Source organism: Mixophyes fleayi, chromosome 7 (genome assembly GCF_038048845.1).
Source record: "Mixophyes fleayi isolate aMixFle1 chromosome 7, aMixFle1.hap1, whole genome shotgun sequence".
Taxonomy (NCBI): Eukaryota; Metazoa; Chordata; class Amphibia; order Anura; family Limnodynastidae; genus Mixophyes; species Mixophyes fleayi.
The window spans coordinates 17,844,950-17,860,067 of NC_134408.1; the positions used below are offsets into that span (position 1 = coordinate 17,844,950).

General features: G+C 41.3%; 1 protein-coding gene across 1 annotated transcript in view; it reads right to left on the minus strand.

Annotated features, from left to right (window-relative positions):
- PEMT (phosphatidylethanolamine N-methyltransferase) overlaps positions 1-13,598 on the minus strand; it is a 104,407-nt gene extending 90,809 nt beyond the window's left edge. Inside the window, exons 1-2 of the mRNA XM_075179199.1 lie at positions 13,387-13,598; positions 12,051-12,158 (exon numbers count right to left, since the gene is read on the minus strand). Of these exons, the coding sequence (XP_075035300.1) occupies positions 12,051-12,143 (93 nt within the window). The 5' untranslated portion in view covers positions 12,144-12,158; positions 13,387-13,598. The remainder of the gene's footprint in view (positions 1-12,050; positions 12,159-13,386) is intronic.
- Between the last annotated feature and the right edge of the window lie 1,520 nt (positions 13,599-15,118).

A 15,118-nucleotide genomic window follows, 5' to 3' on the forward strand; every position in this document is an offset into this window, starting at 1 on the left:
TGTGTGTGAGGGGCTACTGTGTGTGTGTGAGGGGCCACTGTGTGTGTGAAGGGGGGGGGGCCCAAACCGATATCTTGCCTAGGGCCCCATGAGGTGTAAATCCGGCTCTGGTCAGGCTATGTAGCTATGATAGTTTATACCATAAACCAAGTCACTAGCAAAGTTGATCGCTCTCTCTGGTATACAACTAAATGTAAAAAGGAAATCTGCATTGAGAATTGTCCGACGATGAAACCTATTAATAGCACTTTAATGGAAACTACTGAGGAGGAAAGTGATCTAGGAGTCACTATTTCAGGTGACTTAAAGGCAGGTAAGCAATGTAACAAAGCAATGAGGAAGGAAAGTCAGATGCTTGGTTGTATAAGGAGAGGAATCAGTAGCAGAAAGAAAGAATTAATAATGTCACTGTATAGGTCATTGGTACGGCCTCATCTAGAATACTGTGTTCAGTTCTGGAGGCCATATCTCCAAAAGGATATAAAATACATTAAAAACTGTACAAAGAAAAGAAACTAAAATGGGGCATGGCCTACAGCACAAAACTTACCCAGAAAGACTAAAAGATCCTAATATGTATAGTTTGGAGCAGAGGAGGGAAAGGGGGGACATGATAAAAACTTTCACATATACCAAGGGTTTGAACAAGATACAGGAGGAAACATTCTACAAAGGAAGAGAAGTATTAGAACACGAGGACATGCACTGACACTGGGGGGAAGAGAAGTATTAGAACACGAGGACATGTACTGACACTGGGGGGAAGAGAAGTAGTAGAACACGAGGACATGTACTGACACTGGGGGGAAGAGAAGTATTAGAACACGAGGACATGTACTGACACTGGGGGGGGGAAGAGAAGTATTAGAACACGAGGACATGTACTGACACTGGGGGGAAGAGAAGTAGTAGAACACGAGGACATGTACTGACACTGGGGGGGAAGAGAAGTATTAGAACACGAGGACATGTACTGACACTGGGGGGGGGGAAGAGAAGTATTAGAACACGAGGACATGTACTGACACTGGGGGGGAAGAGAAGTAGTAGAACACGAGGACATGTACTGACACTGGGGGGGAAGAGAAGTATTAGAACACGAGGACATGTACTGACACTGGGGGGGGGAAGAGAAGTATTAGAACACGAGGACATGTACTGACACTGGGGGGGAAGAGAAGTATTAGAACACGAGGACATGCACTGACACTGGAGGGAAGAGAAGTACTATAACACGAGGACATGTACTGACACTGGGGGGAAGAGAAGTATTAGAACACGAGGACATGTACTGACACTGGAGGGAAGAGAAGTATTAGAACACGAGGACATGCACTGACACTGGGGGGGAAGAGAAGTATTAGAACACGAGGACATGTACTGACACTGGGGGGGGGAAGAGAAGTATTAGAACACGAGGACATGTACTGACACTGGGGGGGAAGAGAAGTATTAGAACACGAGGACATGTACTGACACTGGGGGGAAGAGAAGTATTAGAACCCGAGGACATGTACTGACACTGGGGGGAAGAGAAGTGTTAGAGGGGGGGGGGGGGGGGGAGTAGGTTCAGAGGAAATGTGAGGAAAAACTACTTCACAGAAAGGGTAGTGGATAAGTGGAATAGCTCCCGTCAGAGGTGGTAGAGGATAATAGAGTAGCACAGTTTAAACATGCTTGGGACAGACATGCGGATATCCTTACAAAGCATAAAGGATCATATAGGATTTGAGGTTACCATAGTTAAAAGACGGACAGACTAGATGGGCCAAGTGGTTCTTACCCGACATCAAATTCTATGTTTCTACTGTTGATGCTCTGAACTTTGGTCTAACAATTACCTGCAGTCTATAAAACCACACTTCATCACCAGCTGTAGCACTAGGTGACCTGCGGCTCTAATAGTTTTACTTCTGAGCAGACCATTTTGGGGTCAGGATCGCGTTATGTAAAAGTGTCGTAATAATCATCGGACAAAGACTAGTCAAGTGAGACGGGTTATGTGCGGCCGATTTCTAAGTAACACAGACACGCAACACTTCTTAATCCTCTGCTGTTCTGTAACCCGGCGCTGGCAGCCACACAGCCGAGTCCTGTCTTCTGCTGCCAAGTATTCAATAACTAAAATGTTATCGAAATGTATTTCTTGTCTCAAGAGTCTCAGATGGAGAACAAAGACCTTAGCCGGCCGAGGGGACTGCCACGAACTACGAGGTGCGTCAAGTCCACACAGAAAGCAGAGAGATGTTTTCAGAGGGGAACTCTAGGTGCTAGATTTACTAAACTGCGGGTTTAAAAAAGTGGAGATGTTGCCTATAGCAACCAATCAGATTCTAGTTATCATTTATTTAGAGCATTCTATAAAATGACAGCTAGAATCTGATTGGTTGCTATAGGCAACACCTCCACTTTTCCAAACCCGCAGTTTAGTAAATATACCCCTAGGATGCAAAACATACATTAAAAAAAAAAAAAAATATTAACATTTTATTGGTAACTTAAAGTTGGTCAACCTCCTGACTGTATAGTTGTGAAATATTAAAAAAATATACAAGTGTATTAATGCATTAAGTGTACAAATGTGAAATAAGCTCCGTAGATGTGTATCACTTTGATTTATGCTTATACATACTGAAATACTTTGATTAATATAGAAGTTACTGAATGTTTACAAAGGTGTCAATTATAAGGTGATATTTCTGTGGGAAAAAAAATGCTTTGGATCTTATATTTGGTGCTAGTGGATCGGGTGGATGTGGGGTACTGGAGGAGTAGTAGGGTAAAGTTATGGGCTGGCGGGCTTCCCTTGCTTAAAGGGTCGCAATCTCCCTCTCCTTTTTTCAGTGTATGCTGGTGTTTCCATAAATACTTGGAGATAGCTGTGTGCGTTGTTTGAGGAGATTTGTACGGGGAGGGGGGTTGTTGGGATGGGGTAGGGAGGGGGGGGTTTGTTAGAGTTCAATGCAGTGTCAGGAGTGATATAGTTTTTTTTCTCTATGCAAATACTTTCAGATGTTGAGATTGGCTATTTTGGTATATACTAATGTGGTTCACTGGTGGCTGGGTGTCTGCCTGGGCTGGAGGGGGTTGATTTCTAAGGGGGATAGGTCTTATATGTATTCCCTGGTGTGATGGCGACTGGGAAGATGAATAGGGGCTCTATTAAAATCCTGACTTGGAATGTTCGTGGCCTAAATGATAAAATTAAACGGCCTTTGGTTATATCCCAATTAAAAAAGTATGAGGCGGATATTATATGTCTAACTGAAACTCATCTAGTGGGAGGTAAAGTGTTGGCCCTATGTATACTTGGTTTGGGCTTGAACAAAAATATCCGTAGGCTTATTAGACTGCTCATTAATATGTTTCTCATGTTGGCAAAAGTGGTCATAGCTAGGGAGTGGATGGCACCGGAAGGCCCGACTATGAGTAGCTGGATTTACTTTGTCAACGATACAGTCGGCCATGAAAGTTCCATGTACGCCAGTAGAAACCTAGTGGACAAATATGAAAGAATATGATACAGGGGGAGAACGTCCCACTTGTTACTGAAGGATCGAGGGAGGTGGAGCTCTCTTAAAGCAATGCCCGGGGCAGACATTCAGCCACCTCCTTTGTTATTAAGGTCAACGATTGTATTTTGTATTGGTACTACTGTGTTATCTTATTGTATCCTGAAATTTTGGATGATGTGTATACCCCGATTTGAAAATCTGAATGCCAATGCATTTTGAATCTACTGTGCATGAATATTTGACACTGCTTGTATCACTGTGTGGGCTGTAGCTATTGTTTTAGCCTAATGTTTTGGGCTTTTTTTTTTTGTGTTAAAAAAAAAAAAAAGAAAAAAAAAAAAAATCACCCAGAATTCTTCAGACTGTCGATCTTATTAAATCAAAGGGGTCATATGTAATCAGAACAAATAGTAAACATCATTTTATTGCCATCAAGAGGGTTGTTCAAAGTGAGCATCTTATGAGAGACAAGATGAAAGAGGTGGTAATCTCCTGTGTCATTCTTGTCTGAAGATCAGAGGGTCACAAGAGATAAAAGGAGACAGAGTCGCCAACCATCTAACTAGGAGGTCGTGCCAGCGGGAGTAGGCAGGGTGTCAGCGCATCAGCGTTTACTTACCTAGTTCTAGCTCCACGCACAAGACGACACTCTGACCAGCACAGAGAGAGGGGGAACTGAAGGTAAGCACACGGATTTAGGTTGTTCTGTAACCTATACCAACCAATCGGATGTCAGGAACCGATCATCTAATGCAGCGATTGGCAACGGGATACACATCGGGGCCCTCTAACCTAGGGCCGCACATTACCCTTGTTCTCAGTAACAAGTTAAAACAACACATTTAATCAAACATAGAGACCCCTATCTGTAATAACATATCAGCAGGGGTTTTATACAAGTGTTCAAATTTGAGAAGCAGTAAAGGACAGGAGGCCGAAGGTGAAGAAGGTACAGAGGGCTGCATGCGGCCCTAGGGCCATCTGTTGGCCATCATTAAGCTAAAGGTAATCAGACTCATGAAACCTGACATGTGACCGGCTGTTATGGGTTACAGTATATGATCCACCACTTGCACAACCATTTTATTAAATAAACCTTTGTCTTATTTCAAATTATACCTTTTAAAAATAGAATCGACAAGTCAAACACTTTGGTTTTGGGATTACACACATAAAAACACACATACATAGGACAAAAAAAATAAAAATAAATAAAATTGGTGACTAACTATTGTTATTATTTATGGAAATTAAAGTGCCACATGATGCACTCTTGATAATGGATTGGTGGCATCCTCGAGGCACTGAACAGTCCGCTGACAGGGAGAAAGAGAACCTCTCATTTAAACATCTGGGGGTATATTTACTAAAGTGCTGGTTTGAAAAAGTGGAGATGTTGCCTATAGCAACCAATCAGATTCTTGTTATCATTTTGTAGACTGCAATAAATAAATGATAACTAGAACCTGATTGGTTGCTATAGGCAACATCTCCACTTTTTCAAACTAGCACTTTAGTAAATACACCTCCTCGTCTTGCAAAACATGAGTTCACATGCAAAATGAGATTCTAATATGTGGATCATGAATGTGCCTAGCACGTATGTATCTAGGAATAGCCCAACTCTCTCCCAACATAAGATGCAAATGATTGCATTCCCCGGCACTTTAAGAAAATGTCAAGAAGCATCAATTAAGAGTCGATTAGCTCCCTGCCTGTGCGCTCATCACAGTCCACCTACGCAGCAGACCAATCGTGTCATCACAGGATGCAGTGCCAACCTCTCAGTCATTCTCAGTACTCCATGCATACAGTTCTGACCTGTGACCTCTAGTATAGCTGACAAAATGGGTAACAATTCTGTCCCCGGGAGCACCGCCATCTGCAGTTTACTCATTAATGCCCCCAAGAAAACAATCAGTCGGCTTATTTTTATATATGACAATATGCATCACATCGGTGCAAAAACAATAGCATAATAATGTGTAATCAATGTGCTTGTACGGTGCAAATCACTACTGAAGATTGGTATAACGCTAGTCAGCCTATCCGCACTGCTACATATAATCGTACATAATCGGATAGCAAAAACAAGTACCTGAACCACATCAAGGGTTGCAGATTGCTGTATGATTTTCTACCTGGGCTACTTCTGCTATGAAATGATATCTGTGTGGTGTATACCAGCTGCTCTGCATGCTGTAAACACACTTCTGTCATCTAGATCAAGCCAAGCAGCCCGAGATCTGGGGCACCGGCTACAAAACAGAGCACCTGCCTATTCCTATTAAACGCCGGGCTAAATATGATCTCTAAGATGACAATCGTGAGTCCCGAGGCGCAGACACGGTTGTGTAAAGTGGGTGCCCCAGATTTTTATTTTTTTTTATTATTTTTTTTACACTTGAGAGGGTGTGGAGTCGGGCTACCTTAAAGCTCTACTACCACCTAGGAAAATATTTTCCTAAGTTGCCCCCAAGTTAGACCCCAGAGGCTGCTCAGTGCAACCATTTTTCCCAAATGTATCACAGTCCTGTTCGAAAAACCAGGAAGGGTGAGGGGGGGACTGGAGACCAATCGCAATCAAGAGGCTGCAATTAGGTGGTAGCACAGCTTTAATAATTAAATGATGCTTGTGGAAGTTTGTAATTAGGCATGCAATTAGGCAGCACGATGGCTCAGTGGTTAGCACTTCTGCCTTACAGCACTGGGGTCATGAGTTCAATTTCCGACCATGGCCTTATCTGTGAGGAGTTTGTATATTCTCCCCGTGTTTGCGTTTCCTCCAGGTGCTCCGGTTTCCTCCCACACTCCAGCAACATACTGGTAGGTTAACTGGCTACTAGCAAATTGACCCTAGTCTGTGTGTGTGTGTTAGGGAATTTAGACTGTAAGCCCCAATGGGGCATGGACTGATGTCTGAGTTCTCTGTACAGCGCTGCGGAATTAGTAGAGCTATATAAATAAATGGTAAAAATAATAAATCACTTAAAAAAGTATCTAAGTGCGCCAAAAACAAAAAAATACAATAACTTACAGCGTTGATCTAATGCAAGTTAAATATCCCCCAATATTCTGAAAGACACAACAAAGAACACCCACCAGGAGTACAGTTGTTCTGTGATTTGTAGACAGAACTCAGAAGGGCCACATTCCCCTTCTTAAACCCACTAATAATCTTTACATGTGTTTATAACCCATGAATGAAGTAGAGAACTTTGCTTTAAGTGACAACCAACAGTCATAATGTAATAAACAACAACAACAAAATGGGATATCCCCGTGACCCTGTTTTCCAGACAGCGAACATATAACGCTCTCTCTTTAGTCACGTTGTACATACCTAATATCAGATCAAATCATCTGGAACACAATTATCTACTCCCATTTTATCCCCACTAATACTCAGTAACTTGGGCTATTTTAATGAAATGAAAAACAAATAAAATTGTTAACAGTAGAGATAATCGAAATGGCGTCAACATTTTGTGACAGAACAGGCGGTTTTGCATAGGTGCGAGGTTCCAGGATTCCAATTTCCGCTTGGACACTCTGCAGAGTACCACAATGCCCTGGGTTTGTAAATTCGTAATGAAAAGAGGATGATGAACCTTATTCTGCGGTGTGGTGCGGGTAGGGTAGGAGTGTGTAAACTTTAGGCCAAACACCGCTGGCGAAGTTTCAAGGTCAAACGCAGAATGTGGTGGATATTTCACGGGACCGTGTTCAAAATTTTACTCTTGTATACAAATAGCTAAAGTTGCAATGCAATGCCTTAATCTAAAGGTTATCTACTAATATGTCGAACACAAAAGGCTCTTCAAAAATTGCAGTATTATGTCTCCTCTATTATTTTATAAAGCACATTAGGGACCTTGGAGCCATCCAATCCCTTGGGCCAGAGGACACCTCCATACTTTGAGGAATTGCAGTTCGGAAGGTACCGTATTGAGATAAAGAGACTGGATTGGTTTTTCTGTCATACAAGATGTATTGCAAGATTCGTTGTTGTTGAACTACTAAATAATGTTTTCTCCTTTCAAAACCTCAGGGTCCATTGAGGAGACCAACTCTGAGCCAATACAAAGGAAGAGAGTCATCTGACGCCTTCTCCACTAGTTCCAGGTCAGTCAGCTCCAAGCTTCTCACACAGGCACCTGTAAAAGCAGGACTCCACCCAGACTACCGACTCATCATCCACTCAAAACATTTTTTTTCTTTTTTCAGTTGTTTTACCTGTTAATTATTCTTGATATTTGTATGTTAGAAACCAATTTACCTCCAGCATCTCATCAAAAGTGGCAATAGTCATCTAGGTATAATTATGTAGCGTGATGAGAGAGAGGCGTCCTTGTTGGAACAACAGTGTCTCTGAAATGACCTCTTCTATCCATCAGTACCCTGGCAGCAACCAACTCTACCATAACTCTCCGATTGGTGTAAAAATATATCTTGCAGTGTTCAGAAACCCCAAAGAATACAGACTATACTCCCACAACTTTTTGGTAAGCTTTGTACGCCATGCTGCTGCTCAGGAAGTATTCAGAAGCATTAGTGAGCGAACTGTGAACGTGCTGTTCAAACGAGGGGAAATACACTGGTGTTTTGTAGTTGTATCTTACCAATACATTTTTATTTTATACCACAATCTAGAATTGTTAGCAAAAATAGCGGTACGCAGCTCCAGTACAATTATGTCAAACAGGCAGCAATTTGTCTCAGCAATAAAAAAAAAAAAAAAAAAAAAAAAAAAAAAAAAGGAAAAAAGTACTGAGCATCGTACATCAACCCTTAGGGAGGAATTCAATTGGCTGCATTACTGTAAAAAGTAACACCGGTAATAGTGCGTATAATTACCGTTAATACAGTAATTTCAACGCCAGCTTTTTGCTCGCGGCTCCAGAAAGCAGGCTTACGATTACAGTATTAACAGTAATAGATTTAGCGCCGCGTTACTCGTGACAGAATTAAATTCCCCACTTAGAATCTAATCGGTCGCTATGGGCAAAACCCCTCTCTCTTCTGCACCAGATTTCATTAATACACGTCCCTCGCTTTTCAATAACATTTATTTGGTAACATGAAATCTGCGGGAGGTCATAATCAGGGAAGGTGATGAATTGAGATCACTGCAAAGAATTTTGTCCTTAAGAAAAAAAAAAAATTCTAGGTGGAAAGAGGAATTGTACAGACAGATTGCACAATTATATAAAATACTTAATATATAGTATAATATACATGATTCCAACTGCCATTTACTCCATGCCAGAACAGAGCCCCCAAAACGCCCCATTTCAAGCAACGCCTCCAATTGTCATCAACTTTCCTCTACTAATTCAGGTTTAACCCATGCATTGCCTTTTACACATTCCAGGAGCCGCACCATTTCTCACACTTTTTAAGCGCCTTGGTATCTCAGAGAATATATTTTTTTTGCTTCAGATTTAAAAATGTTAAAAAATAAATAAAAAAAAGTGTAATTAAAGTAAAATACCCCTATGTAAATATTAAGTTTTGTTTTGGAGGGGGGCTTACTTTACCTTGTTTATAGAAGACTAAATTGGCCAACCACCAAAATAGCTAATATATAGACATTGTAATTGTGGCTTTTTTTTTTTTTGCTTCTTACATTTTCTGTTTGGTATACATAAAAATATAAGGCTGGATTATTTTGGGATGTGACAATGCTGTCTAATTTCTTATTTGATACCTAATGGGTTTTGGAGGTTAAATACCATAGACTGAACAGAAAGGACGTGATTGCGTGCAGAGGACCCGATTAAAGAAGGCACGCAAGACTAAAGTATTGTGCAATTTTTTTTAAACAGCTCTGGTAGATCATACGCAGGTCCGTATTCAACAAGGAGCAGAGGTAAAGATACACCTGTTAATGAATACAGGCAGTGTTCTCCCCGGCACCTATTTCCCGGGTGCTTCACCCGGCTGTTTTTACTTGCCACCCGCCTATTGGAGCCCAACAGAGCCCTATTATAATAGAATAAAGCATTGTTTCTCCTATTATAACAGGCACTATTTGAGCACTACAGCCAGCAGTGTGTGTTAGACCACTGACCACCAGTCTGACCAGTCCTGGAAGGTGTGGGCAATAACCTCCAACATTTTTTATTATTATTACAAAGTATTACACTGCCCTCACCCGGCTACTTCTTAATGCCACCTGGCTGGCAAAATTTTCAGGGAAGGGGGCTCAGACGGGTCTAAGTGCGCTCTGCTCTAACAGATGGGAAGCACGGTGGCTAAGTGGTTAGCACTTCTGCCTCACAGCACTTGGGTCATGAGTTCAATTCCCGACCATGACCTTATCTGTGTGGAGTTTGTATGTTCTCCCCGTGTTTGCGTGGGTTTCCTCCGGGTGCTCCGGTTGCCTCCCACAATCCAAAAACATACTACTAGGTTAATTGGCTGCTGTCAAAATTGACCCTAGTCTCTCTGTCTGTGTGTGCATGTTAGGGAATTTAGACTGTAAACTCCAATGGGGCTTGAATGAGTTGCGTACAGCGCTGCGGAATCAGTGGTGCTATATAAATAAATGGTGATGATGATGATGATGAACAGACAATACACTGCAGGATACGTCCAATACATATGTGAAATATAAACTCACAAAAGAACCCACTATCACTCGGCACTTACACCCGACATGTAGCTGCTGCAAGTGATACGACAGAAAAACTCATACCTTAGAGATACCCAAACCTTCATTCGGTCCCTGCTGTTACCGTACATTGAGTACGTGCATACGCCCCCTCTCCACCGTATTCCACCCATGAAATTGTAGGCTGTAGTAAGGGTACATGCATTCAATGGCGTATGGTTCATTTCTGGGTAGGCGCAGAACGATGTTACGCTAAATACGTCACTATAGGCATTTAAGTGTCTTAATGAATCAGGCCCGGAGTATTTCATTCAGAACATGTATAAATACAGTCTGGTGCCAATAAGTAGCTGGTTTTCATCTTCTTCCAGTACCGAGTCCCAAGTCCGCAGCCAAACTCATAGTAAGGTATGTGACCTTCAGGGTCAGTCTGTCTGTTGGGAACAGGCACCTGACGTAGACTTTGTTTTCTACTTTCCCAAGGATGGTTTTACACAGGCTGAAAATTAAAACAGCTCAGTAGCTGAAAATCCCCCACAAGCACTGCCAGGAAGACGATTGGGGTCCCTGAACTATTACAGAGCGCATGATGTAAATCAGAGATGGGTGGCTGGACTTACTGATTGACAATGTAAGAGAATGGGATGACTTCTATCAACAGATTTACACGGTTCACATCTAACTACAATAGGCTGTTCCAGAGACAAACACACAGATATTCAAAAATATATATTTATTGAGGATTTAAGATTGATATGTCAGAAAAACACATTGGGGTATATTTACTAAACTGCAGGTTTGAAAAAGTGGAGGTGTTGCCTATAGCAACCAATCAGATTCCAGTCATCATTTATTTAGTACATTCTACAAAATGACAGCTAGAATCTGATTGGTTGCTATAGGCAACATCTCGACTTTATCAAACCCGCAGTTTAGTAAATATACTCCATTGTGTATAATCATAAAATTCAATAAGGGTTCAAAATTGAAGACAATTTTATAACCTTTGGAATAAGTTTAGAAGAATATAACGCAACACCAAAATATAGGAAATATAATATTAAGCATAATATGCTATAAATTGATCTCTCCTTTTTGCCTTATAATGAATATCTTGAAGATATAAGAATAAGCAAACTTTTTTCTTTAAGATTTTGCCCATTATTTTCCGTGATTCACTTACATTAATTCTATCTTAATATTTCACCAAAACTTACCTGAAATATATTAGAGATTGTTTTCCCTTTTAAGATTAATAATTAAAATAGTAATAATTTTTTTAATAAGAAGAATTATGAACTAGTGGACCGGATGAATTTTGGTCTTCTGAGTAGGCCTATCATACCAATATGTACAATAACGATCTGATCATGTTGATCAGATTATTACTGTGCATCACGGCCATTATGTGGTCACACGCCTCGAGATATTGCTGCATGTGTGGTCAGTATTAGATTTGGGAGTGTTTTTACTAAATGAACCACATTACAAATATTTGTGGTGCAAGAGGCAAGTCCCATAACCTGCAGGGCAGCGATGGCTAACCTGTGACACTCCAGGTGTTGTGAAACTACAAGCCCCAGCATGCTTTGCCAGCTATCAGCTAGTTATCTACTGGCAAAACATGCTGGGGCTTGTAGTTTCACAACACCTGGAGTGTCACAGGTTAGCCAGCACTGCTGTAGGGTAATACGAGTTGCATTCGTCAGCTCGGGTGCTCTGAAATCCACTTGTCAGTCTGAGCTGCTCAATGCGTACTGGAAAGCGTAGTTCTTACACTACAAGTACAAGATGAGGTGACATTATTATAACACCCACCTACCAGTCAACGTTTTCGTGAAAACCGGTGTGTACGTAGCGTTACCAAGCACTGTTCCACATAAACTGCTACTCGACACATAGACAGAGACAATACTCACTGCATTCCAGAACAGCGGGTTGAATATTATGCAGACCGTAGCAAATACAAAGTTGTAATCCGTCAGGTCCACATACTGCGATAAATCAGTCATGATGGAAGGGTCAATCTACAAGAAGACATGTTATATAACTGTTTATACCAATGATCATTCGTTTATATAAAATAATCTATGTTTTGTGGAAAGTCTGGGTGGCATTTGAGAAAGGTCAAAGACAAAGAGACACTAATTGGGCATTGGTCTGTGATAAGAAAATGTTATTGGTTGTACAACAGCCAAGAGCAGGTCTGGCCAAACTGTGACTTTTCAGGTGTTTGAAACTACAAGCCCCAGCATACTCTGCCAGTAGATAGCGGTCACGGCATGCTGTGACTTGTAGTTTCACAACACCTGGGCCTAGCCAAGAGAATAATTTATTAATGTGTAGGCTTTTGCATTGTATACTCATAACAGTGGACTTTATATATATATATATATATATATAAAGATGTACGAAACAACATGACACATGGAAGGCAGCCAAATGCAGGCTTTCAATTCACTTAAGCCAGAGGCAGCCATGTTTTAGGTTGGAGATCAGTAGCTGTGTGAGGTGCTGAACCAATATTCAGGCCACTACAGCCATTCAATGCAAAGTGACCCAGTAATGGCCCTGACTTGAAGTGATTTGATAGGCTACATTCGAACACTGGTTCAGGCGGCAAAATGTCAGCCTCCACTGCGTATAGACGAACATCTTATGTCTTTTTTAATGACAGCCATTCATCCTAAACTCCAAAAGCAAGAGAAGAAAAAAAAAAAGCGTTTATGTTGATGGTGCGGTCTGTTGAAGACGATCCTGTAGACATTGTTGTTTGTCCAGGTACAACCGGACTCCAAGATTGTCATGTTCACATATATGAGACATGAAGATAAAATAAGTTGTCGTCTTACACTGATCTTTTACTGCAGCTTTGTTAAAAAGTATAGTGTGATTAAGTATTTGTACTCACTACTACTATTAGACCATAAGCAGGGGCTGTCTGGGTCATCTGCATTTTTTTTTTCTTTAAAATGTCCCTATTTGGCTGCTGCATACAGTCTTGCTCCCCAGGCTAAAATTTGTCAGCCCTCCCTGGTCATAAGTGTGACCTAGCCCTAAGACAGCAAGTGGTACACAATTTCTTCCTGCAAACAATTCAATTTTAACACTTGTATAATTACTGGAGGACACAGACTTTTACTGCTTCAAATGTATTACTCTTTGGTTACTTTAAATGTTGCATGTCACCCTCCCAACCTGTAAATATAGTTCTCAACACATTTAAAGAGATCGGTTGATGCATGCAGTATTTACCTTTGAATAATCCAAATTATTGAGCCCTCCACAGCATTCCAACTGTGCAGTGCCCTGTGCGTGCGCCAGCCTAGACTAAGAGTCAGATTGGTGTTGACACCGGTATCAGGGGCATCGCCCGGGTCACAGAACAAAGGTCTCTGGGTAACAAAGCTCTGCCGGCTCCTGTCACTACCACGTGTGCAGCAGGAACATTCCACACACTTCCTGGTTCGGCAACGTTCCACTTCTTCTGATTGGCTGGTTGGGATCCATGTCCCGATTGGTTTTCAAATGCCCCTTTCTGATTGGTCGATGTACAATTAATGGGAACGCGGCTTTAGCGCGGCCGCAGAGACCAGCTGGTGATTCGCGGCAGCAGTCCCGTTACTATGGCAACAGCATCCATTAATCCTATTACTGTGATACATGTTCAAGAGCAGAAATCTCATTATACTTGTATTGTGGAAGCAGCACACACAATGGGTTTCAAGGGCACCTCTAATAAAAACTGAGAAGTAGAACAAAACAAGAAAATAGGATTGTGTGAAATAACTGGGTGACCCAGAGGAGTCAAATGTTCCCACTCATGATAATAACCCCATGTAATTTCACATTTCTCAGACCACTTCGGAGATCTCAATTCCTGGTATTAATATTCGGTTATGTACTTGCAAAATAGGTACATTTGTTGTCAAACCAGCTGGTGCCTTTGTGACCTATGGGCCTGATTTATAGTTTGTCTCAAGTGCATTTAGAAGTTGTAATTTTAATTCGAAATATAGAGTTGCATGTAGCGCTGCAAACTGACGTCCTTGCAAATATGCACGGACAAAAGTTAAGTATGTCTGTCTGTAGTTAGAGTTTCATTACACTTGGAAGCATCTCGACTCTGAATACAGACGAAACCAGTGGTCAGAGGGGACATTTAGGAAGCCATTGCTCATACAGAAACAGGAGGGGTAGCAGTGTTCTTGTCACTTGACAAAAGTTGACTGGAAATTAACGTTATTGAGGTTAATAATAATGTAGGAACAAAAAAAGAGCCAAATTATGCGATTTTAGCATTTTTTGCAAATTGTTTATTTTTATGTTTTGTTTTTTAAATATAGATCCAAAACCAATACCAAAACGTGTGAGCACGGTTCTACCAAAATCAAAACCAAAACACAAAGTTAATACAGTTTCAAAACCAAAACACAGGGGTCAGTGAACATTCCTACAATGTATACCATACTTACCAACCTTTGGTAAGTTAATTCCGGGAGATCCCAGGTAGGGGGACGTGGTTGGAGGGTGGTAGGGACGGGGGGCGGTACTTCGTGTAATTTTGGCTCCGCCCCTGCCATAAAATGCTGTTTATGTCGCGGGCGGCAGGGCCAAAATGACGCGATTCACCGTCAATTTGATGAGAAAGATGCCATATGTGGGATATTTGCCTGCTCTCCCGAGAGCCCGAGAGACCTATCTGAATTTCGGGAGTCTCCTGGACATTCCGAGAGAGTTGGCAAGTATGATGTATACCAGCCTACTTCCACCACTGGATGTAACCGTTTTTTGATTGAAAAGGTATCTTTATTTATATACAAAAAACAGACATAATACATATACATTCAATCGTACTATGTCGCAGCGCAGCTGTAAGTGCAATAGATATAATCAGACATATTTTATAGTACAATACAAGACGTATGCTACAAGATATAGCATCCTACACTATACATCAAGTTCTGCACTAACCATGCATTATGCA